Below are 27,186 nucleotides of genomic sequence, written 5' to 3'. Positions count from 1 at the left end.
ATACACTCCATACTATGGGCCCCAGGCTCTTTGCTCTTCAATAGGCTTGTAAAGCACTGAGCATTCACTGTATGTGTCTCACTTGAGACCTTAATGAGGTGCTGTGCTTCTCAAGTTAAACAGGCTTGATCAAAAGATAGATCACAGCTCATAGGACAGTTAAACAATCTTACGCTCAAACCATCTGAGTATGATGAAAGACATGAGTGTCACTATTTAATCTAGAGAAGACAGAACTGTAGTGTCTTTGGTGGAGGAAAACTTTCTCGAAAGTAATTTCCTTGGGACAGTCCTCAAAAAAAAAAAAAAAAATACACTAATATGTTTGGGAACTACAAACTCTCCCCTTCTAAGGAGTCGCATTCTTATGAGCTTATTAAAAGCTTCAAGAAGTTGTGTCTAGAAATCACGTTTGTCTCTTGTTGACCATATGTTTCCCCAAATTATTTAATCAACTGGAGAGTGCACCCTCTAAGGCAGAGCATTTTACATTGTGTCTCTTCATATGCCCCTGCACCTCGCTTCTTTCTGGCACCACCTAATAAAATGCAACTTGGATAGAATTTTAATTTCAGGTCTCTGAAAGAGTACCCTCCACAGAGGCCTAGGACATTCTGCTCCTCTGAGCTGCAGGATTACAAACAAGGAAGCCATAGCAAGACAGAAGGAAGGACTTTCCTGCAACTGAGTTGAGTGATTCAACAGGAAGGGTGTTTAAGGAAAGTTTGCAAATCCCATTTCTTGGAATCCTGAACTCCCAGAACACAGAAGCAAAGAGAAGGAGATGACCTTGGTGGACTCTTTTCTGTCTGGAGAAAGTCTAGAAAACCCTCGATTAGTTGAACCACAGCCTTCCTTCCTACAAATCTATCCGCTATTTCCACTTTCAAGCCTTTGATATGGCAAGGAGAAAAATTCACTCAAACTCCCACATCAGCAGTGTGAAGGAACCAGACTCAGTGAAGAATGGATGTTTGCAAAGCCTCACTCACATCCGAGAAAGGAGAAAGGCTGAGGGCTGAAATAAAAGCAGGTCACTCGCAGCTGCACCTGGGTGGAGAGGCCCAGCTGCTTGGCCCCGAGCAGGGCTGGGAGCTGCAGCTTCTCTGTCACGGGACAGCCTCTCTGAGCAGCTGTCTGGGCTCCCTGGCTAGGATCAGGCTGGGCCAGCTGCCAGTGGAGTGTTCCATCCTGCAGCCTCAGAACTCACTCCCAGCTCTAGCTCAGCTGGGCCACTCAGAAACCATTCTTACCTCTCAGGGCTCTCCAGTTACCTGTCTGGGGGATAATATCATTCACAAGCAATTTTTACTTGGCTTTGCCATGGACAATAGTTGTTTTCTACTGCATCTTCTATTACCCGCAGGATGATTTCTTACCAAAGGTCTGTCACTTAATATTTTCATTTTCCACAATAAACCACATGTAGCCACATGAGAGAAAAGAACAATAATGGCTGCAGAGGTCATAGATTCCTAGAGCCAAGAGAATATTTGAAAATATTTCTGTATTTGTCAGAAGAGGAAACTGATGTCCATGAAACCACGTAACAACCACAAGGTTAATGTTAAAGTGGAGGGTCCCTTCTACTCCCAATTCAATGTTTATACTGAATTCCTTAATGCTCAAGGGAGAGGGCTCCCACAGGGACACACGGGCCATGTGACAAGGCGCTGTACAGCCAAATCGCATAGGCAGTAAGTTGAGTCCTAAAGATGTTAATTCCTATGCACTGGACTACAGAGCCACCTAACGGCAGAGTCTGATGCTGGCGCCCACTCTCCTAACCAAGACACTACCAATATTGATCAAAATGTTAGCATTTTGGACAGAACCACCAATGAGTCCTGTGCTGACAAGCCCTGTATCTTCAAAGACATTTAGCATCTTTGGCCCTCGGACGCTAACTACCAGGAGCAGCTTGACAGTCACTCGGAAAATTAAAATGTCATTCCGTATTTACAAACTTTCTGTAGAGGTACTCCTCTCTAGACCCCAACTGTTAAGGCAAATATTGCATTTCAGAAACTTAGGGCTAAAAATAATTTTAAAGAGTTCCACTGGTTTAGTTGTTTTCATTGTATGGCAGGTGTTGGAGAAGTGGGAAGACAGCTGATCACCAATGATAAATGTTAGCCAGGAGTGACAGTGATTGAGGGTTGAGGAAAATTTTTCAGAGTTTATAAAAACTTCTTGGAACTGAAATCCAATAAACTGGAGACATCTCCAGGTTGTGACAGAGTTTTTAAAAATTCATCTTTAAAAGTCCCTTGGGAAAGCAGTCATTTATTTAGAAAGAAGGGGAGAAGAGAGAAAGAGAAAGAAGGAAAGAGAGAGAGAGAGAGAAAGAAAGAGAATTTAAAGAGGTTTAAGCATTTTTTTTAAAGGGCTAATAAGTCAACCCCAAAAGAACTTGTCCACGATGTCATGCATATTTAAAAACAAGCTTCTATAGAATTACCAGAGTGTGAAAGAGGTATGCAAACTCATCCATTTTGCTGAGAACTGTCTCAAGTGTGTGATAGGGCTGTGAGCATTGTGTCTGAGACAAATGTGAGTTAACTTTTAGACACCCCTCCTCCTGGGGACAGAAAGCTTTATCACACAGAGATTCCAGTAACATGGTAGGAAGACTCCTACACATGCATTGTTAAATGGGAGGTACCTTTCCCTTAATAGGAAAAGACTTTTCATTTTACAAAGACTGAGGCAGCCCTCTGACAGGAAGGGCTCTTTCGTGGTGAGCTCAGTGACTTCAGATCTTTTGTTCTTCAGTCTCCTGAGCTAGGGCAAAGGATGTGGCTGGGGTAGGAGGTGGAGACTATGCATGTGTGTGTGTGAGTGTGTGTGTTCTCATTTCCGCTTCCCCTTTCTGAGCTGGCAACAGAAATTTAATGAGGACAGAGAGAAAGGTACAACATGCAATATGATACTCTGTCACTGTCCTCACTCAGATCCCGATACCTGGGAAGGGCTTCGCCCGGCTTCGCTAACCGCTCTGCCTCAAACTTTGCTCCCTACCTGCGGACAGGTGAGTATAATTTCCACCTCAGTTTTAAGATTATACTGATATGGGATAGTGCTGGGAGAGAGGAGAGAAATCAGGTTGCCAAGAAAAGGGAAAAATCAAGAGAAAATCTTCCACATCCCTGACTTCAGTCTTAAAAAATTCATCACTGTGTCTCTCAGAGCAAAAAGGACCCTTTACTTTTTTTTTTCCCTCCTGCCTACTACAGGAAAGGTACTCTATATAGGGTCACAAAACATGGGTTCTTTTGATGGTCTGAATTACTATTTTAAATTACTATTTAAAAGTTTCACTTTTCTCGTGTAGGACGTTCCTCTGTGTGTCTTGCTATATACTCCCTTGTCCTGTAATTTCAAACTGATTCTAACTTTGAAAGTTTTTCTCAAGGAGTAAAGTTCCTCACTTCACTGCAGGTCCCATTCTAGTGCTCGTAACTGTGAACTAGTGGGAATACCTCTCCTAAATCAGTGCTGCTTTGTATCTACTCTCCTCTGAAGCTGCAGAAGAAAGCTGACAAGGAGATAAGCTACAGAAAGATATGTTGGGAGTAGATATGAGGGAAAAGTCATGCAATTGGACAGTGCCAGGCCAATTTAACTGGAAGGCTCAAGAGGGACAAGCACATGTGGGGATTGTTTCTCAGGCTGTACATCTCAGAGATGGATATAGGGATACATTGTTCACTTCATGACTTACATCATCTCAGGTGGGGAAGGATCCATGTTCCTGCAACATCCTTTGTCATAGTGGCAGCCGGGCTGAGAATGTCACCACCTACGTGACTTTTGGGGAAAGTAGAAAAATGGAAAGATCTTCCACACTGGGGTTTTCCCAGGCCCCTGCTGTGCAACTGAGCTTTCCATTGGGTGGAGAAGAGGCAGGTCCCCGACACAGAACAGCAACAAGATAAAAGAGCCCCCCAGAAATGGTTTGATAAAGATCATGAGGATTTATAAATACCAGTGACTCTGTCTATTACAAATGGCTGCCTGTCTAGGCAAGGGGACTTCTTAAACAGTATGTGGCAGGTGCTGAGGTTAGCAGATTGGAGGTTGTAGGCCTTCAGGTTGTGTGCCCAAGCTGCAGGTTAACAGTTCTTAAGCTTGAGGGATTGGAGCTGAAAATCTGGTATGAGTCTCCTATAACAGGAAGCATTACTAGGAGGAGAGTAGGCCGGGTTTATCATGTATCTCTACTAGATTAGTATCAGAGAGAACAAGCAGAAGATAGAACAAGAGGGATAGAAAGAGATCTAATAAATGATTTCTTATTCACGGGCACCCCAGGGAGTTTAGAAACTCTTTATAGCCCTACTGATAGCTATTCCCCATAACTCCCCTGGTCTCTGAAAGGGAGATGGAACCCTGCAATTAAGCATTACATAGTGGCCCTGGGAGTCAACACAGTCATTTTTAGTTCAGGGTTTCTAATAGAGAATGACTCGTATTCTAATAGAGAATGGAGAGGAAGTCTTGTCCTAGTTTAAATCATGACTCATGGGTCCACCCAGGGCTACAGTAAGGGGAAAAGATCCAACAGTGATTGTCACTTGATAATTGGCAACTCTTCTGCTTTCCACCTAAAGGACAAAAGTTAAGTGGGTATCCCAGTACCCATGGTACTTTTTACCCTCCCCACACCCAATCCCCATACAAAAAGGCCTAAACACAGATTCTGAGAAGAAGGGGTATAGATCATTGTGAAAGAAAAAGAGAGGAGAATTAAAATGAGCACATGAGAGAAAGAGCCGCATTCCCATAGAAACAGGACCAAAGAATTGAAGACATGGAATCAAAGAACTAACCAATCCACTCATCCTCACTCCTGTCTCCAGACCAAGCCATCTGCAAACCAGGACAGGTAAACAGAGGTTTCTTCATCTTGCTGTCTTTGCAGCCCATCCAGGTGAAAAAAATTAGTGTCTCACAGCACTGAGAGCACAGGATTACTTTTCCAAATATATAACTTTAATGCTTCCCTGGTACTTTATGAGCCTTCCATAAAGCTCATTCACACTCTGAAGCTGGACATAGGGAAGGAAAGGAAGGAGAGAGAAATAGGGTTTAGATGGTCACTTTTCAGTATTTATTCAGCTGAAATTATTTATGTGAGAAAGACGGTAAGAGAGGAGGGTAAAATAGTTATATTCATTCACTGAAAATTTTCTTTATATTATTTATCCAATAACATCTCCCTTTTTCCCTGAAATAGACTGAACTGCTGCTTTAGATCATAGGAGTCTCAGAATGCTCAGATGCTATATTCAGGGGAGTTTTTGTTCTGAAGATCTTCCCAACTGCAGTGACATGGAAGAGAACTAGAAATTAGGAATATATTTCCTATCTATGCAGGAATGTGAGACATACTGCAGGTTGGGGGTGTGTGTCAAATGGGGTGCTGTCACCCTGGCCTGAGATGGAGGTTGTCCTTATCTACAACAAAATGGCTGTCCTGGGATTTCCCAGCCCTTTGCAAGGGTGGGGATATGTGCATATCTTGGCTGTAAATATGGATAAGATGCAGAAGTTCTTGTGGGCCCCATCATGGAAACTCTGTTTCCTTCTTATCTACTCCCACACTTGTTTTCACTCTCAGTCCCAGTTTACAGGCCCTGTTTGGGCATAGGCACAATATGGAAAGAAGAGAAGAGAAGTCTTTCTAATACGTGTTCCTGGGAGGAGGCCCAGCTAGAGTGGAAACCAGAGTGGCATGAGGAAGGTGATGTTATGTAAAGGAAAAAGCATAGACCTCGGGCTCAGATCTTGCGAGTTACAGTCCCATTTATAACCTTAATATTTATGTGATTTCGGGTAAGCCTCCCCTTCTCTCTCTCTCTCTCTTTTCTCACTTTCTCTCTCCCAACCCTTTCTCTTTTTCAAAATGACTGACCAGGATTAGATAGATGATCTCTCAGATTCCTTTGGGCATGGAGTAAGAAGGAACGAACTACTTACTGTTTATGTTTTCTCTCTGCTCCACAGCCATCTGGATTTGATACCCACTGTTGTATGCCACTGCTCACTCCTTCTTCTTTCTTATTCCTGAAAGTGTTCTGACTTTGGTGAATGGTTTAGACTGAGGGAAGATTAATAATAATAATTGTTATTGTTTAATCAGCACTTCCTTTATATATCAGGTACCTAACCTCCATTACCTGATATTAGCCCCCAGTAGCCCAACAAGTTGTGTGTTACCTGTTTTATATACAAAGAAACTTAGATTTAGAGGGGACAGATGATTTTAGCAAGGACACACATACAGTAAGTAGATAGAACTGTGATTTTAAACAAAGCTAACTCTGATCCCAAGTCCCTTGCTCTTTCTTTACAGGCCCTCTCTTTTCCTTCCCAAGAGTTGGCCATCTTCACTGGGCCCCTTAAAAATATCCCCATGAGACACCTGTAAGCAGAGCTGATATTTGGCAGGTACAAATTGGTAGACCCATAATGATTGTTAAAATATTTCCATGCCAATTTATGATAAATATCAATTGCCCCAAGTCCAGTGACTTCCCATGACCAACTTGACTCTCCCAGCTCTCCCCACAAGATTCCCCAGACCAGTGCCAGAAACTCAATGTTGTATACTTGCAGGACCCAGCTACGGGGCTGTGACTGGTGTCAACTCTGATTGGTCTGTGTTACTCTATAACCACCCTTAAATGTTCTGAATGGCACAGCAATCCGAAAGCAATGTGGAATCCCAGGCAGACTTTTTCCTCTCAATTGGAACTTTGTTGGACCTGCTGCTGAACTGACAGGTGAGCCTGACAAAAGCAGAATTGCTTCGTAATCTAGTCGGGAGTTAGGAAGGAAAACTATGTTAATAACCAAAAAAGGCAACATTTCCTTCACTAAGATTGACACAAAGCGAAGCATGAATTAATTTCGATTTTTGCTGTCTCTTCTATATGAGGCTATAAAGTTTCCGTAGAGAGTTTCCGTAGCATGTGAAATGCAGAATTCACTGAAATAGTTTCTTTCTTTTATCCCAAATTACGTGTACCACTGATATTTGGGTAGAGATATTAGTTTATTTTCTTATTCTATAATTAATGGAAAGACCATATAACTAGAATCAGACCAACCTGAGTTTAATTCTCAACATTATAAGATCCTAATTATATGACCTTGGATAAGTCACATATGTCTCTGAGCTTCACATAACAATTGTTAGCTCAAAGGTGATTGTCAGGATTAAGTGAGATAGTTTACAAGAAGGTTTTATGGATAAATATAAAATATAAAATTACTGTATATCCCAGTAATTTTAGGACCTATCACTTTGGCACATGTTACTATATGGCGAATCTCTGACTACATCCCTTAGAACACAGACTGAATGTATATGGTATATGCAATGCATAATAATGACAGACCCATAAAGGTTTCCTCCTGCTACTACACTTGCTACTTCTGCTGACGATTTTTGTTAGAGGATACTCTTTTCAAAGCTCTTAACTCCTGAATCTTCTTTTTTTTAATTTTTTTAACATCTTAATTTTATTTTATTTTTTTTCAGTGTTCCAAGATTCATTGTTTATGCACCACACGCAGTGCTCCATGCAATATGTGCCCTCTTCGTTTGTCTAACTTCTATCCTGTCAACTGAAAAACTTTGCTTTGGGCAATAACATCCTCAAAACAAAAAGAATTCCCTCCTGCTCTATTTGTTATAGTCAGATTCCAGAACATTGGCCAGACTGTGGAGAAATATTAAGGGAGCAAGCCTCTAAAGAGATGTAGAAGAGAGGAAAGGACAAGGGGCTGAAAATGAGAGCAAAAGGGAAAATATGGCTTTTAAAGAGTGACTCAGGCAAATAGCAATAGAATCAGTGCGGAATTTTGGGGGGTTGAGGAGCACACAGTTAGTAGGAACATCAGAGAAAAAATACCAGCAGGCTAGGACTTCCTTCCTCACAGGAGTTAGATTAAATAAAATACCAAATACAAATAGATTAAATACAATAAACCAGTATCACGAAAATGGTCCTCAGATTCCACAGGGAATGTTTGACCTAGAAGTGGAAACTTAGAATGGAAACTTCTAGGAAATTATTTTTTAAATAAAGAAGAACTTGATAGTTTAAGCTTTATAAAATTCAATGTGGCCCCTGTGTCCCATCAATAAAAGATCAGCATGACTATGCCCCAAGCCTCTCTGCTCTTCACCACAAGGTATAAAATTACATATACATTAGGATTAGTGACCTATGGAGAGTCAGGAGCCCCTGTCCCATGGCATGTACTAATAAGGTTAGTTATTCAGCATCGGTATGATTCTTGCTCCTCTGTAGGTAGAGCATTTGCTGAGCCTCTCCTGCAATAGGTACCCTGCTGGATCCTGAGATGGGGCTTCGGGGAAGGGTTACAAAGAAGGGGGCATGATGACAAGACGGGTGACCTCTTCTCTCTTGCAGCATAAGGTGTGGGCATATGTGTTATTTGCTAGAGGTGGGGAAGAGAAGAGATGACAGATAGGTTTTCAAAGTACAGATAGAATTTGTGTGGGTGGCGGGGGGGAAGCAATGAAACCTTCTTTAGCATCAGCTAAAGAAAAAGTAGCAAAAATGTTCAAACTGTGCTGGAGCTCAGTGAGCAATGCCTAATGGAATTACACTCCTTTGGGCCCCTTTTGGGCTTCCCCAGTTCAAGACTCACTGCTTTCCTGAGTCCGTGGAAGTTGGGAGTGCAGGCACGTCATAAATCAGTGTCACCGGGGAAGGGAATCTGTCAAATGGGAAGTAACACCAGAGGCCACAGGACCATTTCCTAACGCTTCTGGGGAAAACCATGCAAAAGCATTTTCTTTTACAGGTATTATCCATACAGATATTTCAAACTCAATTAGAATAAATTCAAATGCATTGGTATTGAAAGCAGATTTGTATATTGACTCCCACCAATTCATTTTCAAGAGAATGAAACTGCTGTCCGAGGAGGAAACCTAACTGACTTGTCAGGAGTCAATGAGCTGGACCAAAAAGTTGAAAGAATGCCCATGTCTACCCTGATTCCTAGTCACTACTCTTTTCATGGCTCCCAACTCTCTTATACATCTAGGTGTATGTATTTGTATGACTCGTCTTGAAGGAACTATGTCCAGGCCCTTCTCTCTATTACAAAACTGCCATCTGCAAGCATCCAGCCTGCAATTCTTTCTAATGCTGTCACTGCTGATGTGCTTGTCTGATATCATTTGCTGCTTCCTCCACATTCCCACAAAGAATACCCAGTTTCTTATCTCTCAGAAACACAGCTTCCTCCTATGATCTCTAACTACAGTTCTATCCCTCCCTCCCTCATAATATCACTGTGTTCATCTTGTTCCCATATAACATGTCTCTGCAGCAGATATTGGGGGGAAATGAACGTGTTCAATTCCCTGGGTCCATGTCCAGTCTGCCACAGCCGAGATTAGCTTAGATGTGCCTTGCATCTTTTCTTTCAGGCTTGAAACCATGTTGCTTTCCCAAGGGAAAAAATTATTCCATTCTCACCCGCATTGCTCAGAAAATGCCTGTCATTCTCAGTGGGCGGTAGAGTCCTTAACTCATCCAGGCTTTTTGTTGCCATAAACATAATAGTCATTTATTTATAAACCCTTCTTTGGAATTCTTCAGCATCGAGGATTCTGTTCCATAGGCTGTAGAAGCCAGGTCTGACTTCATGAAGAAGGTTCACTAAGAACTGGGCTTTGCAAGGGCAGCGCATCAAAGGCCGAGGGACAGGAAGATAGAGAGGGAAAAGAACATGAGAAGAACATAAGGTTTAAAATGAGATAAGCATTTTCAGGGGGCAAAAGAGAAATTAGCCTATATGTGTCCGATGTATTTTCATGTAGAATAAATTCGTATCACAGAGGATGTCGAAACCCAAGCACAGGTCTCTATCTACCATCTCAACTAGCAAGATTCTAGCACTGCACTAAGCGGTATGGGGGTTCAGCTATAAAATGGCACATCCAGAAGTTTACAGTACCAGAAGCATCAAATTTTAGGGCAGAATGTCCCAGTTGAGAAACTGAGACCAGAGAAAGGGATCGAATTTTCCAAGGTTATACCACTAGCAAGTGGCAGAGTGAAGTGCGGGAGTCACATCTTCCTTCTTTCCTCCTTTCTTTCTTTCCTTCCTTCCCCTTTCCTTCCTTTCTTCCTTCATTCCCTCCTTTCTTCTTCCCTCCTTTCTTCCTGCCCTCTTGTCTTCCTTTCAAATTCCCCTCATTACCAAAAAATTCTTCTTTGTGAGCTGAAGAATTCTAAGAATCCTTGTGATTTAAATGAGGTCCATTTACTCTGGGAATTAGAGACAGTAGTCAAGTCAGCCTTTGACATTTTCTCCTCTGGACCAACTGACATCAACCTATTCAATATTTTGAAGGTGCAGAACGAGGTAAATAAACCCTGATCAAGGCATTTAGATTTCCTAAGTTCTTCTAGCTTCATCCTTTCTTTTATCACCCCACAAGAGCTATGACTAAAGGACAAGTTTTCTCTGTGCCTCCTCTTTGTGGTTTCCCTGCATCACAAGCTGAATTTACTCATTTAATTGCTGTTCAAAGGTCCAGGCAGTGGACAAAGAGCCAGGTACTCAGGGTTAACAACATCTCAGGTTAACTGTCTCTTGTTGGAAAATACTAGGGAATGGGCAGGACCGAAGTGAAAGAATTTAGGTCTAACCACAGTAACTATGCATCATCATTCTTCTCTGGGTATGTTTTGTCTGTAGCAAACAGAGGCATCCAAAACAATTTTATTGCCCTAGGAAGGCACTTTAGGTTCAGGATGGTCTTTCCAAAAATGGCTATGTTAGGAGTCTCTGGAAACCTGAACTCATATTTTTTCCTCCTGCTTTTCCTTACTCCAACCATTAAGAGCATAGCTATGAGGATGGAGCTGTGGAAAGCAGAGGGATGAGTCGTGGAGAGCCCTGGTCAGGCTTTTCTGTGTCCAGTGGGTTGAGTGTGGCAGGCGGAGGAGAGGCAGGAGGATTGAGCATCCACTGATTTATGTGCATTAGCCTCTAGGCTTTTTAAGCTTTATTCATTCGGGCAAGATTCTTCTCCTCTTTCTTCCTCTTTCAATAAGTGGCTTGTGTCATCGGAACATATCTTTTGGAAGACACAGAGATGTTGAGCAGGCAGTGTTAAATGAAATATAAATGTATAAATGAACTGAGGAGTTAACTGCTAGCTGTGGAGAAGCCCACGTTGATTTATGTGCATTAGCCTCTAGGCTTTTTAAGCTTTATTCATTCGGGCAAGATTCTTCTCCTCTTTCTTCCTCTTTCAATAAGTGGCTTGTGTCATCGGAACATATCTTTTGGAAGACACAGAGATGTTGAGCAGGCAGTGTTAAATGAAATATAAATGTATAAATGAACTGAGGAGTTAACTGCTAGCTGTGGAGAAGCCCACGTTGACAAATTAGAAAAGAATGACTCTGCAGGTCGTGACTGCTCATTGTACAAGGCAACATCTCTGCCTGTTTGTTTGTGTTATGGGATTTTTTTTTCCCAAGAGAAATCTTATGTGGACCCCCAATATGTAAAAGAGCGGGGGAAACAAACAAACAACAGACTCAGAATGATTCTAGTTGGAGTGACATCCTGGCTGTGGCACCTTGGAAATTTTGTCTGATGTTTGAGATCTGGAAATTCTTCAATTATCTTTATAAAGACCAAATAGAGTGGACTTTATCAATTGTCAATTTAAAGATATTCTAATTTTAGTGGAAGAGTGGAAGAGTCTGAGAGACAACCTTCTTAAGGATTGAAGAAAACTGTTTTCTAAGACAGTATGCCGGCCATCGTGAGAAGTAGCAATTCTTTAAGTTAGAAGAACTTTTTCAGTGTCCCTTAAGTCATAAGATGTTTGAAGTTCCAAAATTTGTTGATTTGAAATACTTTCCCTGGTATATGTCAGAGCGTTTGTGGGGGACGTGTGTGGGGCGAAGACAGAGGAAGGGCTGGACAACTCCCCCCATCCTTTTTGAAAGGGCAGAGGGGTCATGCTCCTCTGTGCATTGCTGGGAAGATGTGGGGGCAGCCCTGGAGTAGTTTCTGAACAGAACATGAGAGAGTTATCACTGTATTTCAGCTCTCCAAGCAGCATTTCCTGGGGCAGGAGGCCCTAAAGTCTGAGCCAGGGCCATGGAGGGCTCTGTGCTGAGCCCTACATCCTGGGAGAAACGGCGGGCCTGGCTCCAGCAGAGCCGCCACTGGCAGACCCAGGTCCTGGAGGAGGAGGCCACAGCTGCCCTGCAAGATGTCTCAGATCCAGAACCTTCCAGCCTGGACGATGTTTTCCAGGAAGGTAAGAGGCAGTTAGACAATAGAAAGACTTGCCCATGGTCTCGTGCCAGGGGAAACATGCGAGCAGGCACAGGTCTGCAGAGTGTCCTCTGCAGGGGGTCCCTTGATGAGGCTGGGTCTTCAAGGAGACTCATTTTGATGGGTTTAATGCATTTAAAGGAAGAGTAAAGAAATGCAAAATATATAATTTGGGGAGAGAAAGATAGGCATAAAGTAAAGAAAAATAAAACACATTTTTGCATCATCCCCAGAAGCTCTCTGTAAGGGCCTGAGGTCAGGTTCTCCTGAATGCCTTGGGGTATTTTTATTTTGTCTGGGAAACAAAATGACACTCAGTTTGGATGCCTGGATTCTGGTTACCACTCTGCTGTGAGCAAGTTGTGTGACTTTTGGCAAGTCACTTACATCACAAAGACATATTTGTCTGACGGAAGTGGTGGTACCTGAAGTCTGAGTAGGACTTTTCTTTTCCTCCAAGCCTCTCAGAGCTTCTTTGAGGTTCAAATAAGACTACAAACATTAACGTTAAAAACAAAAACAAAAAACCCTCATATAAATAAACCCATCTGGCAAAAAACAAAAGCACAAACACAAGTTTGTGATATTTTTGTTGTTGTTGCTTTTTTCCCTATTATTTATTTTTTATTTTACTTTAAGAAGAAGGATCCACTCTGTTCCCAAACCCTGGAGAGAAGGGAGCCGTGGGCCTGTCATCCTGGGCATTTTCCAGGTTCTAGGAGGAAGGAGGCGGGAGGCAGAGAGAGAGAAGAAGCACCCACTATTTTTATACATGGATGTATTCCTGTCATATCTTAAAGAAAAGTTTTATGGGGGAGAAGAGTCTTATGACGTGGCTCACAAAGGATACACTTGCAGAAGGAGATGGGTTGCAGGGAGGAAGTCTGACCTCCCTCAGCTCTCACGGTGATCTGACCTCTGATATTTCCAGGAAATCCAATCAACAAGATTGAAGACTGGTTGCAGGATTGCGGGTAAGTCCTGGGAGACCCTGGCAGTAAATGCGGCGCAGGTGTGGAGATGCTTGCTGGTACTGACTCTTCGGAGCTAGGAGATGGGAAACGGGTTTGATTTGGGCCTAAAGATCAGGAGTGAGGTTGAAATGCTGGAGGGGTGGGGGAGTGGACTGTACAGGTCTGGGTCAACGTTACCAGTAACTGGGCCTGGGCTGTAAATGAAGTTAACTCCAAGCTAAGACGAAGTTAGGGTGGAGGTCTGGAAATCCAGGCTGGAAGTGGTCTAAGTCCAGAATGATGGAAATGTCTGGGGACTGTCTGGGCTGAGTGGTAGATCCCTATTCCATCGCTTCTCCCTCAGACTGGAGTCTTACACCGTGTAACAAAAGAGGAGTTAGAAACCTCATTGTTCTTATGAGCACAGGAATTCATCACTGCGTTTATTTCTACTACAGAACACAGGACGATGGGCTAAGGGTTTATCCTGGTTATTCAAAGTGGTGAAGAACAGGAGCAGGTACTTCAAGACAAAATGCAGTGTCTCCCTCCTCAGAAACACTAAAATATGAGGACCCACACCCCATCAGTACCATTTTAGGCTCAGTCTACCCAGACAGATATAAGTCTGATCATCTATGTGATAATTCTGAGAATTTATAACTCCTGCCTGCTCCTTCTTTCCCCTCCAGGAATGTTTCAAACTTTCTATAGCCTTTAATCTGAACTCATCCATTAACACATAAATAAACCCATCCTTGCTTATTTGGTAGGAAATAAATAGTACCAAATTATCTAAGGTTGTTCATTTCAACTCTGCCCCAGAAAGTAAAGCCCGAAAGGATTTATTCTGTGTTTTTGTGGGCTTGCAAAACAGACTGCCCTTATTGTCCTGACCTGGCTCACAATTCATTGCCTTCACAGTCTGTGAAGGGTCCTCAAAGCTCAGGAAGTGAAGGGATGGTAAAAACAGGAATGTTTGCACATTCTAGTGTGTCACAACTGTCCTAGGATTTGGAATGCCTTACCTGGTATCTACAGGAGAACCAGTCAACTCAGCTAATGTCTTTATGTCATTAATTACTCCTGAGTCAGTTTACATCACTAATGACAGAGCATTTGATGATGTCTAATTGTCTAAATGGCTTAGAAGGGGACCAAGGAGTTTAAAATATGCTCCTTGACTTCAAACATACTACATTCTAGCTGAAAAGAATAAATTCACAGGAATACAAGATTCTCCACTCCAGAGATTACCCTTCCCCACTTATATTCCACAGAAATAATCCCTAAACCAAAACATGTACTGAAAAAGTGGTCTGGTGAATCAAAAGGCTCAGAGTTGAGCCTACACTCCTGCAAACTATCTGTGTGAACACCTGTCAGAAAACAACCAAACTCCTAGCTCAGACGCCTCACCTATAAGGTGGAGATTTAGAAGAATAATGTCTCAAAGTTTCTTGTGAGATTTAAATGTGATAATATATGCTTATAAAAAATAAAAAATTAATTCAAAAAAAAAATATATGTGCACAAGTGTTCCCTGCCCTGTAGTAAAATGTGAGCGGTGAGATTTATAAAGAAGAGACTTTCTGCTACTTTAAAACAGCTCTGTCTATAGACTTAACATCTATCTGTCTAAATCTCGTTATTTCTCAGAAAAGTATGTCCAGAAATGATACACACCAACTCTAGGACAGTGGTTACCTCTGGGAAGGAAAAAAGTAGGAAGGTATGGGAGTAAAATGAAACTTTAGTTATATTTTAATATTATATTTATATTTTTAACAGAGATCAGAAATGAAAATGACAAAACGTTTACCTGTGTGAAAACAAGGTGGCAAGTGCAAGGGTGTCTGTCACATTTTCTTTCCCTTTCTATGTGTTGAAAAAATGTCAATATTTACACTTTGAAAAGCCTACAGGAAAGTCTCTTAACACATATTTGTCTCTGCGGGGGGGATTTAGGTTCATAAAATATTTCCAATTTTCTCTATTTTCTAACCTTCTCTAATATATATGTAATATTTCTTAGTTATATGGGAAAATTAGAAAAATTAAGGGCTGATGATGGTTGACGATAGCGACAAAACACTGGATTGTGATAATAGATGATGAAGAAGAGGGGGAAATGGCATTGCAGATATGCCATTCTGCGTCACACAGTGTTCAGCTCTTAGGCTGTTGAGACCACAGAAGAAGGAAGGTGAACAAGGAACCTACATTCACTGGACATCTGTTTGCTCTGTTAACAGGTGCCTGCAAGGCGTTTTTCAAATTTTACTTCAAGACTGTATAGTTTCTGTTTTCTTTCCAATGTCAAACAGACATCCTCTGATAGGAAGACAGTTTTGTTTTCTGACAAGCTCTCCAAGAAAGTCTACCAACTTCCTGAGTGATTGAAATATACTTGACTACAATATTATATTAGTTTCAGTTATACAATATAGTGATTCAACAACTGTATATGTCATGAAATGCTCACCAAGATGGCTGTAGTCACTGTCACCATACAAAATTCTTATAATATTATTGACTATATGTACTTTTCATCTCCATGACTTACATATTTTATAACTGGAAGTTAGTACCTCTTTCAATATGCAGTGTTTCTGTCTGTTTCTTTGATTCAGCATGATGTTTGTGGTGCTCGTCTATGTTTCTGCATGCAGCAACAGGTCATTCTTTTTTATTGTTGTGAAGCAGTAAAATGTATATTTATCATACAATTTTTCCATTTCACAATACAGATTTGGTGTCTCCCAACTCTGGGTTATAATGAATATTATTTCTTTTGATGAACAGACATAGGTATTTCTATTGAGAGTAAACAGTGGAATACTAGTGTGTTTCAGTTGTAGTTATAATAACAGTCAGTTTTGGCACTTGCATTAATGTGTAGCTGCAGCCCAAGCATTAAACACAAGAGTAAATCTCAGTATTCTAGTAGTTGACTATCTAAGTTATGGGGTTTTGGGAATAATATTAAAATAATTTATACTGACATTTGTAATGATATATAGACTAACATTTATGTTTGTGATATGATCTTAAAATACATTTTTATATAATTATCTGTTAGGAAAAGAAGCACATATATGTTGTTCTAGTTATATTATTAGAACTACTCATTCTTTTTTTAAGATTTTATTTACTTATTTATTTGACAAAGAAAGACACAGGGAGAGAGGGAGCACAAATGAGAAGGGGTAGTGAGAGAGGGAGATGCAGGCTTCCTGCTGAGCAGAGAGCCTGATGTAGGGCTCAATCCCAGGACCCTGGAATCATGACCCAAGCCAAAGGCAGACACCCAGCAACTGAGCCATTCAGGTGCCCCTAGAGTTACTCACTCCTAATTAGCTCGGATATTGTTACACATTTTATTTTTTTTTTTAAGATTTTATTTATTTATTTGACAGAGATCACAAGTAGGCGGAGAGGCAGGCGGGGGTGGCGGGGGGGGGGCGGACAGGCTCCCTGCCAAGCAGAGACCTCAATGCGGGGCTCAATTCCAGGACCCTGGGATCATAACCTGAGCCAAAGGCAGAGGTTTTAACCCACTGAGCTACCCAGATGCCCCTTGTTATACATTTTATAATGTACCTTGATGTACAGTTTTTTTTTAATGAAGACATAAAAATTCAGATTTTGGAAAATGTAGTTGATTTTTCACTATTGAAAGGAAAGCGTCTATAAAAGATGTCTATACATGCAATGATTTATTTTGTAAAAAACACAGCTTGATCTACAGATATTCAATTAGTAAAACCATTGCTATTATTAAACATTTCATTGAGTGATTATATACTGAGATTACATCCAAAGCATCATGTGCAACTTCCCTTTTAAAAACTTTCAGGACTTTTCAGTCCTTGAAGCAGACTTAGATAATGACCACAGATAGGCATCCAAATCCCCCTGTTGGGTATTTGAGAACGCAACAGCAGCTAGGAAGCAAGAATACAAGCCAGGCACTGTGGTCCCAGTTCACCACTTTTCATAGATTGCTTCACTCATCTGCTTTATACACAGAATTCTTCCTTGTCTGTAAAACTGAGTTGTTTCTCGCCACCATGTATGCTGTTTTCTGTCTGTTCCTCTTATGGAGATGGTAGAAGTTTGATAAGACCCTATCTTAAAATGTAAAATTAAAATCTGTAACCAAGATGCAGTTTCTGCTGCTTCCTGAGAGATATGATCATCAGCAAGAACCTGGCTCAGAGAAAAGGAAGAAGGTGTGGGGAGCTAAGCTGACCTCCCAGAAGTTGAAAAATATCAGTATTTGTATGTGTGATGGCTCCCAACCCTCTGCTTTTTTTAAATGTATCTCTCTGGTTTTGCTTCTATATTCAGTCTTTCCTATTTTACCAAGCATGTGCAGACTTGTTGCTCACCACGCTGACTGTGGACAGTGCAGTCGGTGCAATGGCAGCCCACTGTACAGCACGTACACACCTACACAAAGACAGTACGGTGCGGCACAAAATCCAATGCTCTCCAGTCCCACTTCCCCTGGCCACTTTGGAGAACTTGTCAAGGAACTACTCTTAGTTTGCTTCAACCTAAAAGCAATTAAATACTGCTTGATCTCATTAGGAAATTATGAGAACTAATGGGACACATTTGAGGAAAAGTTCCTTGGAAAATGTATGAATTCAACCTATAAGATTGTTCTTTGGTTCTCAGATACTCTGAAGAAGGGTTTTTTGAGGAAACAGGACAGTCAAGCTACCATGGTGAGTACAGGCTCTGTTCTTTTTCCTGTTGTTCTTCTACCAGGATAGGGACATGGCTGTGTGTGTGTGTGTGTGTTTATGCACATGCACTTACATATGCAGGCATAAGAATGCAGGCTGTGCTTTAATTGCCTGTCTATTGGTAGTCACAAGGCAATCCAGGAAATCCAAATGAGGGAGTAAATGTTGGCTCAGAGCTGACAGGCTAACTAGCACTAAAGATTATCTGCCGTCAGTGGTTGCTCAGCTAACAACCACTGCTATGGGAAAAGAGTTTTGTAAGATGTGTGTGAGTACATGCTCCCATGTGTTCACTATCTGACAGAGGATTGTATACATGACTATCTGATATAGGGGACAGGTTAATTACAGGTGATTGTTTATGTCTTTCTTTTTTGTTGTTTATGTCTTTCTAAATCAAAATATGAATGTGACTTCTGAGGTAGTATATGTAGAGCTGGGGGAAATTTTGCAAATGTGATGTATGACATGATTACGTGGTTACAGATGTTCATATGTACAGGTGTGTGTATAGTGTGTGTGTGTTTGTGTGTGTGTGTGTTTGTGTGTGTGTGTGTGCACAAGCCTATTTTCTCTGACTTTTGCCTTATTTAACAGGGTGTCTCAGCCACGGAACCAGCTTTGAAGATGACTTGACCCTAGGAGCAGAGGGTAAGTGGCACAGCGCTTTGATGTTGGAATCAAGGAAGGGGATATATAAGAGACGAATTCAGGGTAGAAGGAATAGGGGAATAGCTGTAGAAAGAAACAACCTATTCCCTGGGGTCTTACCTGTGGGGAAAGAGTAGTCTCATTATGAACTAATATTAAAACTCATAAAGCTTCATGTGCCCAGAAATGCTTCTTCACCAGCCTGACATGACATCTACCAGTCCATCATTAGGGCTTTCATCTGTCCCCTGGGAGGACAACATATAAAATCACCATAACATTGGCTACCCAGACATTTTTAAAACTGTTGTCTGTATAGGAAACCCAAAGCAGCCTGAACAGTGGGTATAAGTAGGAGACCACACTGAAGGAGAAAAGAACTTGAATAATGGATGGAGATGTGGCAGCCTACCAGTGTCTCCTGAGACCTGTGGAGACTCATGATGTGAGGCAGGAACACTAGCCTGAAGGGCTGAATGATGTTCTCTTCCTCAGAACAGAGAAACTCTTGCCTCAACACCAGTCATGGTATATAATTCAGAGGCTCTGGACCACTTCCTCCCTGCCATATCTGCCCCCCTTCCTGGTCTATGTTTGATGAACTTTAGATACCCCACAAAGAGCAGAGTTCATGGGATTCAGCTAGCCCGTAGTAGTGGCAGAGGGGAGTGAAGGGCACTGAGTGCTAATTACAGAGAGGCAGCTTAGATGATTTTCATTTTCCTTTCTAACTTTCTCTTTGCCTTTCTGTTCCTTGTCCAGCCACACTATTGGCCACTGAAGGCAGGGTCTTCTCCAGGTAAGTGTTAGGTTCCCCCAAACTGAATGATGTCTTCTTCAGGAGCTACTGAACTGGTATAGATGGCAGAGACAAAGAGATGAAAAATAAAGAGCCCAAGAGTCACAAGAGAGAGTGAGATTTTCCAACCAGGAATGAGGCCCTAGACTGAGATTTCCCAGTAGACGATAGAAGGTACCCAGCAGGGAGTAAATATGCCCAGAAGAACATGTCTTGGATCCAGGGTGCAGACTGCTTACAAGCTTATGGTGACATCAACTCTGATCCCTGCAGGAGCTTCCTGGACCCAGTACGGCCCTGCCAACTCCTTGATCTTGGCTGCAGCTTGGCCTCCAGCAGCATGACGGGTGGCACCAACAAGACTAGTTCAAGGTAGGTATTGGGTCTGGCAGGGATGTAAGGGTGGAAAGAGGAGAGGCCCAAGAGAATGGAACCAAGAACCTTGTCAATTTTTTCTGGGATATCTTACTGGAGGTTTTATGCACTCACATACTTGAAAAATATGGCCATATTTACTTCAAGAACACTGAGGTATGTGGAGGAATCTACTGCTCAGAGCTGGATGCTCTGTAAAATAAAGGTGACCTTGTACCACAGGAGGTGTAGCATGGGAGTCATCACAGTCCCTGGACTTATAGTAAGTGCTCAATCAACAATTAATGAAGGTATTGATTGGTTGGTTGATTGAATGAAACAATAAAATATTAATTCACTCGGGCAATCTCATATCCCCCAATGCAGGCCAGGCATAACTACGTGGAATTAGAAAAGACAAAGCCAAGTGCTTACCCCTAGAAGCTCAACAATCAAAAAGAGTGAACAAAGGCACACACAAAGAACTTTTAAAAAGATAGAAAGTGATGAAAACTAATGTGTTATAATAAAAAGTATTTGGAATTTGGTGTCACAGTTTGAATCTGAGAACCGGTCCTCGGATTTATTAGCCATGGAAGTGATTTGTCTTTACTGAGCTACAGCCCTGGCCAGACCCCACTTCAATTATGTCAGAATCTCTGGAGATAAGACCCTGATATCTGCACATTTTTATCAAAGTACACTTGACATACAAAGTTATATTCATTTCAGGTGTACAACATAGTGATTCGACAATTGTATACATTATGCTGTGCTCACCACGGTAAAGGTAGTCACCATCTGTCATATACCATGTTATTATGGTATTACTGACTATATGTCTTATCCTTGTCATCCCGATGACTTATGTCTATAGAATCGGTAGTTACTGAGCTCTCGTGTCACCCAGCTTGGTGGCAAACAGATTTAGATGTAGGTACATGTGAGTGCCGTTCCAAGAGATAGAGAACTTGATCTTCTGTAATGCAGGGCTTCTGTCCTGAAAATAGTGCTACGAAAGGGTCTACCTCTCAAAATCATGTTTTGAATATACCTGCATTGGTTAATTTTTACCCCAGGGTAACAATAGAGTTTTGTGTTTCTTACATACTTCTTGCTTTGCTGTCCCACACAGCCATGAGGTGAAGCTGGGGAGCAAGTTGCAAAGCTCTAGGCAAAAGCCAGCCAAACCATAATGTGTGCAGGTGGGAAAGGATTGATTCATAACATAACCACAAGATTTCTTGAACTCTAGTATGTTTTTGATTTTCAAATCCTTCTCATAGCACATTTTCATTCATCTATCATGGTGTTTAAAGTACTGCAATGGGGGTGCCTGAGTGGCTCAGTTGGTTAATCGTCTGCCTCTGGCTCAGGCCAGAGTCCTTGGATCAAGCTCCATGACCCACTCCCTGCTCACCAGGGTATTTGCTTCTCGCTCTCCCACTACCTCTCCCCCCGCTTGTGCTCTCACTTGCTCTGTCTCTCTCCCTCCCTCAAATAAATAAATAAAGTCTTTTATTTTTTTTTTCTTTGAAAATCAATTACTGTGATAGAATCTAATCCAATTTTTAAACCAAGGCTGGATTGTAGTTCCATGTTTCATACAGAAAATGTATGTTCGCAGAAGTGCAAGTTTTTCTCAAAGTCAGGAGGGAAGGTAGAGAAATGATCGGAAAGGTAACTCAGCTCCTAACACATTTATTCAATACTCTGGATGACTGTGTAACTCAAAGTTGCCCCTATTTACCAAACTCCCTCTTTTCAGCGTCTCTGAGATCCTGGACAAGGTGCAAGAAGATGCAGAGGATGTCCTCTTCAGTCTGGGCTTTGCCCAAGAGGACCACAAGGAAACTTCGCGGATTCCTGCCCGATTTTTCACCACCCCCTCTCAGGCCAGAGGCATTGATTTCCAGCTTTTCCTGAAGGCCCAGGTGCAGAGGATAGAGATGGAGGACCCTTGCCTCATGCTGGCCAGTGAGTGTTCCCATGGATCTGCTCTACTTCTCTGCCATTCACAAAAGCGATCAGTGGCTCCAGATCCTGCTTTCTCTCAGTCAGCTTCACTCCACCCTTTGTCTTCTGTGTCTATTTCTCGGCCTCCTTTTCAGTGAAGATGGAGAACTTTGATGTCTGCTTATTCCTCTTAAAGAAATAGTCATCAAGAGACCTCGTATCACTACGGCTTTCTTAGGCTTTCTCTCCTTCAGTTGAATCAAATGAAAACAGTGTCTTTAAGTCTTATTCTAGTTTTTATTTCTCAGTTGCAACAGTAGAATGTTCTCTTTTTACAGCCACTGTATTAAAATCATTTCCTTTTAGAGCAATAATCTCAAAGTTCTCAAAGGTAGATATGTTAAATTGTCCAGGGACTTTATAAAACATTCAAATTCATGGGCTTTTTTTTTCCATAGAGGGAAAGGCTCAGGAGTATTTATTTTAAACAAGCACATGGGATTCTTATGTATAATCTTTAGAACACATCCAGGGAAACAATTATTTAAGTTGTTCTGGTTTCATATTAAGGAAAGATATGAGAGAGTTTCTCTACCTGGATGAGGCATAAAAGACTCTATTTGATTATATATATTAGAATATGTTTCAAATTATATTCTGCTATACCCCCAATATGATTGTATTATTTCAGTATTGTTTCAGATTCTTTGCATCAGATTCAACTTAAAATAAGCTTGGTAAAACCATGCTCCTGAGCTCTACCTGTTGAAACAAAGATTTTGAGTTAGAGTATTTTCACAACCTTAGATGATTCTTATGCACACTATTAGAATATAATTGATTGAATTTATTTTATGTACTATGCACATAATTAAGTGTTAAATTCTGGAAAAATGGACTAGGCAAGAGGTACACAATTCTTAAGCCTTTTGGAAGCCTACAGTTTAAGAGATATATGGCTTATCACAGTGTTTTCCAAACATGGATGTCCATATGAATTACCAAAAGGTATTGTTAAAATGCTTGAGATAGAGTCTGAGATTCTACATTTATAACAAGTTCCCAACTAGTGCCAATGCTTCTGGATTATGACCACACTTTGTGAAGAAACGTCTAACAGAATGATAAAGTCATAAGTGTGAGCCCCACGTTGGGCATGATGTTTACTTTTTTAAAAATGATATCAAAAGTTCTGTACCCTAGTCTATTGGCTAGTAATTGTCATTATTCCAATTTGTTTATGCTCTGAAGCATTCTAGAACCCTGAAGTTTTGTTATTGTCTAAGAAAATAAGGTTGGTTTTGTCCTTTATTTTGGTCATGTTTGTCATCTAAATCAAACAGTAAGTGAAGCCATTGTTTAGAACATACTGACAGCAGAAAGGATATGTGAAATCAGGATATAGAAAACTTCCCCATCCCATATAAAATTAATTTTTGGACTGAAGGAAAATATCTATTCAGATGGGGAGTCAAGAAGTCAAGAAAGTCAACAAAGGGGATCCTGAGTATGAGAAAACTAAATGGGAAAAACGCTGGTGGGGAAAATGGCATCTTCCTTCTGAATTTTGAGCCTTAAGAAGGCTTTGAAGGAAGAGAAGCAAGAGATAATTTGCTGATGACCCCCAGATTCACCATCTTCAACCCTTGTGTCCAGGCAGGTTTAAGCAGGTGCAAACACTGGCTGTCACTGCTGATGCCTTCTTCTGTCTCTACTCCTATGTGTCTAAGACACCTGTCCAAAAGTTTACACCATCCCACATGTTCTGGAATTACAATCCAACTGATGTGCCATCCATCAGGATTCTGGCTCCAGAACCCGAACCTCAGTCACCCAGAGACCGCCTCCGGAAAGCCATCTCCAAGATGTGCCTGTATACAAGCCCCCGAGATCGGCTGTCACCACCCCATAATATCCCCAAAAGGAACAGTCTGGACCAAGTGGTGTGGGAAGTAATGGACAGAGTGAAAGGAGAGAAGATGGTCTTCCAGCAAGACCCTGGATTTGAGCCAGGCTCAGAGGAAGATCCTATGCCACTCATCAGGGATACAAAGCTACCCACTTTTTCTGGACTCTGTACTCTTTGCCCCAGAGAAGAAACACAGCAGGGAATGTCTGCAATGCAAGCACCATCACAAATTCTGCATCCTAAACCAGAGGCAACCCATTGCATGCATTCTCTGCCCTTACAGCAGAGAACAGACCCTGCACAGGTAAAAAGAGAGCCATGGAGTCTACAGGCCACCAATAAGGAAGCCAAGGATGAGACTTTCTGGAGAAGAAAGAGCAGAGCAAAAAAGAGCTTGTTTCAGAAGAATCCCATGAGCAGGAGAGTTAAGTCATTGGACCTGTCCATCATGCAGGAGAGCCGAGAGCAACCAGCATGGCACCAGTCTCTGACCCAGCAGCTACAGGACACTTGTGACTTGGAGGAGACAAGTGAGTTGGGGGCAAGAGAGAGGCTGGCAGATAAAGGTTCTGGATTCTTGCCTTTCAGTAAAGGGAATCCAGACTCCCTGTCCTCACCAGATATACCAACTCTTGAATTACATTCCAAAAACTTTGGGAACCAGTTAATAGAGAAGAAGAAAGATAAATGGGCTTGATTTCTTAAGATCATCCCGGTTTTCAGAGCTTTCCTAATTCCTCATCTGATCTGATCTTCACTAAAGTTCCTCATCAAGCACACCTGGCTCTATCATTTGTGGGATCTGCACCAGAATACACATAGATGCTGGTTATACACTAAGCTAAACACTAGTAAATAAAATGTGCTCTCTTCTACCTTAATAAATTTGTAACCATAAAGACCTGGAGGTCCAGGTTCAAAGTTAATATTCTCAGATTCTTAGGACTTCTGTGCTAGAACATGGCAGTGTGGGCAGAGCCACTCCCCAGCTCTGGCCTATCCCCTTCTCTTCCCATGCCCAGATCTATCGTAGACCTTAAGGGATTTCACACATAGATGTGTGAGCACCTGGCCTACAGATCCAAAACCATATAACCTCTACCCACACAAATAGCCATCTGTTGGTCATCACTTGTTCCTGGGGGTGCATACACTAGTAGAGAGGGTGACCCCTTTTGACTGGCAAAACCAGTGCAATTCCCTGGAGCAGAGTTGGGGGCATCTGAACAGTATATCCCGGTATCCTATGGAACCAGAGCATGTTCTAGAAGGGGCAGTGCAGGATGAGATGAGTACATCCTGTTGGTCCACCAACTCTTCATCCTGTGGACTCTCAAAAACTCAAGACTCCTCTTGTCTGGCACTCTAGACAGTACCGCCATCAAGTGATGACCTCTCTTGGGAAAGCCCTCAGATCCTTGCCACAAGAGAAGCTGTGATGATTTGCAATATTGTTTGCATATGTGTCACCTGTCATTGGACACAGAGCTGCATCTGAACTCCTGCCTTCCTCACTACTGCATTCCTGCAACAAGAGAAGAAGCCAAGTCTCTCAAGTATACTCAGCCTCTTTCCCCTATGGCCACCTGCCATCTGACACCTCTCCCCACTGGTTCTTAGTTCTGCTGAGATCTTGGTTACAGGTGCAAAGCCACAGTGAGGAGGAAGAGAGATGCTAGCCCAATGGTCCCAGACACCCCCCACCCCACCCTTTACCAGACTTTTGCTGGCAAAGACTAAAGAAGTATTTCTCTTTCCCTCCCACCCTCCCTCAGGCAGTGATTCTCAAGCCTGGCTACATGTTCCTAATTGTCCAGGAAGATTTTTTTTTTTTAATACCCACAAGGAAGGGTCCCACAACCTGTAATTCCAATTTCATTGATATGGCATGGAAATCAGTGTCTGATTTCTTTTTTGTTTTTAAGCGCCTCACGTGATTCTATTATGGCTGGTTAGATACTTCTCTAGATCAGTGGTTCTCAGACTTTAGCCTCACTTAGAGGGCTTGTTAAAATGCAGCTGTCTGAGCCCCAAGTCCCAAAGTTTCTGATTGAGAAGTTTTAGACAGGGCCAAAAATTTGAATTTCTAATCAGTTCCCAGGTGATGCTGATGCTGTTGGTCTGGCAACCACTGTCTTAGAACTATTCTAGTGTTCTAGAAATGTATAACCTTAATATTCAAACTGTAGTCTGCCGGCCAGCAGTATTAGCATCATTTGGGATTCTGTGAAATGTGGATGCTTGGACCCCACTCCAGATTTAAGGTATCACAATTTTAATCAAGATCTTAAAGTGATTTGTTTGCACATTGAAGTTTGAAAAGTGCACTGCTATAGTTTTTTAGCAGGCGAGAACCAATCATAAAACACTCCATCCCAGCTCCTGCTCATTACTACATTCTAATCAGCCCACATGACCAAATGGGGAAGACTCCGGGTATCTCACAGCCATGCTCCCTTAAGCTCTGAATTCCTTCCTACAGTGAGGGTCTGAGATCCATAGCTCTCCTTCCCTGACAAGGCAATCTCACATAGGTGGTTATGGCAGCTAAAATGTCTTCCCTTTCAGTATGAGTTTTGAAGATTAACAATATCAGAGATATCCCTTATAACTTTGAATGCTTTGGCAAAAAAAAAAAAAATCTGTTATTTAAACCAAGGATAAATGAGGCACCTACTCCCTAGTACCAGAGAGAAGATGGCATCAGGAATTAATTAATTAAGTAAATGATTTTTCTAAGGTAGTAGAAATTGATATCCTTCTTGAATCAAATCAATGAGTCTTGCTTAGAGTTCTCTCCATTTCGAATCCCTTAATTTACTGCACCTCCTGGCCCAATAGTTATTTTTGGTCAATACCCTAAATTTGCAGTGTTACTTGTCCAGAATCACAAAGACCTTTATACTTCTAACTCTTTTAATTTTCATTCTCTGGGAATTTAGGGCCATAGTCACTCTCCTTTATCTCTTACTCATTACTTTCTTCCCCAGGTATATAAATTATATGTATACAGTAATTACTCACAAAAGAAGTAAATATCAGAAGGCAGCAACACATCATATACAGCTGGGAAAGTTTAGGCTATGACGTCAAATGACCGACCCTATATAATTCTCCATGATCTTGCAAAAATCACTTGACTTTCATTTTATCTTACGTAATAGGAGAATAATTATATACATATATATGTATAAAATTATATATATATATGTATGTGTGTGTATACATATATATGAACTAGGCATTTATGTAGAGATTCAATATATTACAGGGAGGGTGTGAAGGAAATATAACATAGCTACTGCTGATTTTAGAAAAGGTAATCATGGGCATAAAATATTTAGATCAGTGATTCTCAATCCTATAAGATTTTTTTTTTGTTTTTGTTTTTTTTGTTGTTGTTTGTTTTTTTGTTTTTTTTTAATATAATTTTTTATTTTTTACAAACAT

General features: G+C 41.4%; 1 protein-coding gene across 3 annotated transcripts; it reads left to right on the top strand.

Annotated features, from left to right (window-relative positions):
* Window positions 1–2,855: 2,855 nt before the first annotated feature.
* On the top strand, window positions 2,856–25,631 carry TESPA1 (thymocyte expressed, positive selection associated 1). 3 transcript variants are annotated; one of them, XM_082739043.1, is made up of 10 exons: window positions 2,856–3,031; window positions 6,622–6,788; window positions 12,125–12,340; window positions 13,289–13,331; window positions 17,997–18,046; window positions 18,665–18,718; window positions 19,481–19,517; window positions 19,791–19,889; window positions 21,640–21,848; window positions 23,484–25,631. In XM_082739043.1, exons 3-10 carry the CDS (start codon window positions 12,178–12,180, stop codon window positions 24,431–24,433), a joined length of 1,605 nt encoding a protein of 534 aa, XP_082595169.1. In that variant the 5' UTR covers window positions 2,856–3,031; window positions 6,622–6,788; window positions 12,125–12,177; the 3' UTR covers window positions 24,434–25,631. The 3 variants fall into 3 exon arrangements, with proteins under 3 accessions (XP_082595169.1, XP_082595170.1, XP_082595171.1); XM_082739044.1 differs by having other exon boundaries at window positions 2,883–3,031; window positions 6,708–6,788; XM_082739045.1 differs by lacking the exon at window positions 6,622–6,788 and having other exon boundaries at window positions 2,887–3,031.
* Window positions 25,632–27,186: the final 1,555 nt, after the last annotated feature.

The sequence above is a fragment of the Mustela nivalis genome, assembly GCF_964662115.1.
Source record: "Mustela nivalis genome assembly, chromosome: 7".
Lineage (NCBI taxonomy): Eukaryota > Metazoa > Chordata > Mammalia > Carnivora > Mustelidae > Mustela > Mustela nivalis.
This window is presented reverse-complemented; position numbering and strand designations above follow the sequence as displayed.

Excerpts from the sequence above, each read along its gene's own strand:
- TESPA1 (XM_082739043.1), top strand. The coding sequence starts at position 12,178 with ATGGAGGGCTCTGTGCTGAGCCCTACATCCTGGGAGAAACGGCGGGCC. Across the intron at positions 13,332-17,996 it reads GACTGGTTGCAGGATTGCGG|ATACTCTGAAGAAGGGTTTT; the intron begins GTAAGTCCTGGG and ends TTTGGTTCTCAG. Across the intron at positions 18,719-19,480 it reads CTTGACCCTAGGAGCAGAGG|CCACACTATTGGCCACTGAA; the intron begins GTAAGTGGCACA and ends TTCCTTGTCCAG.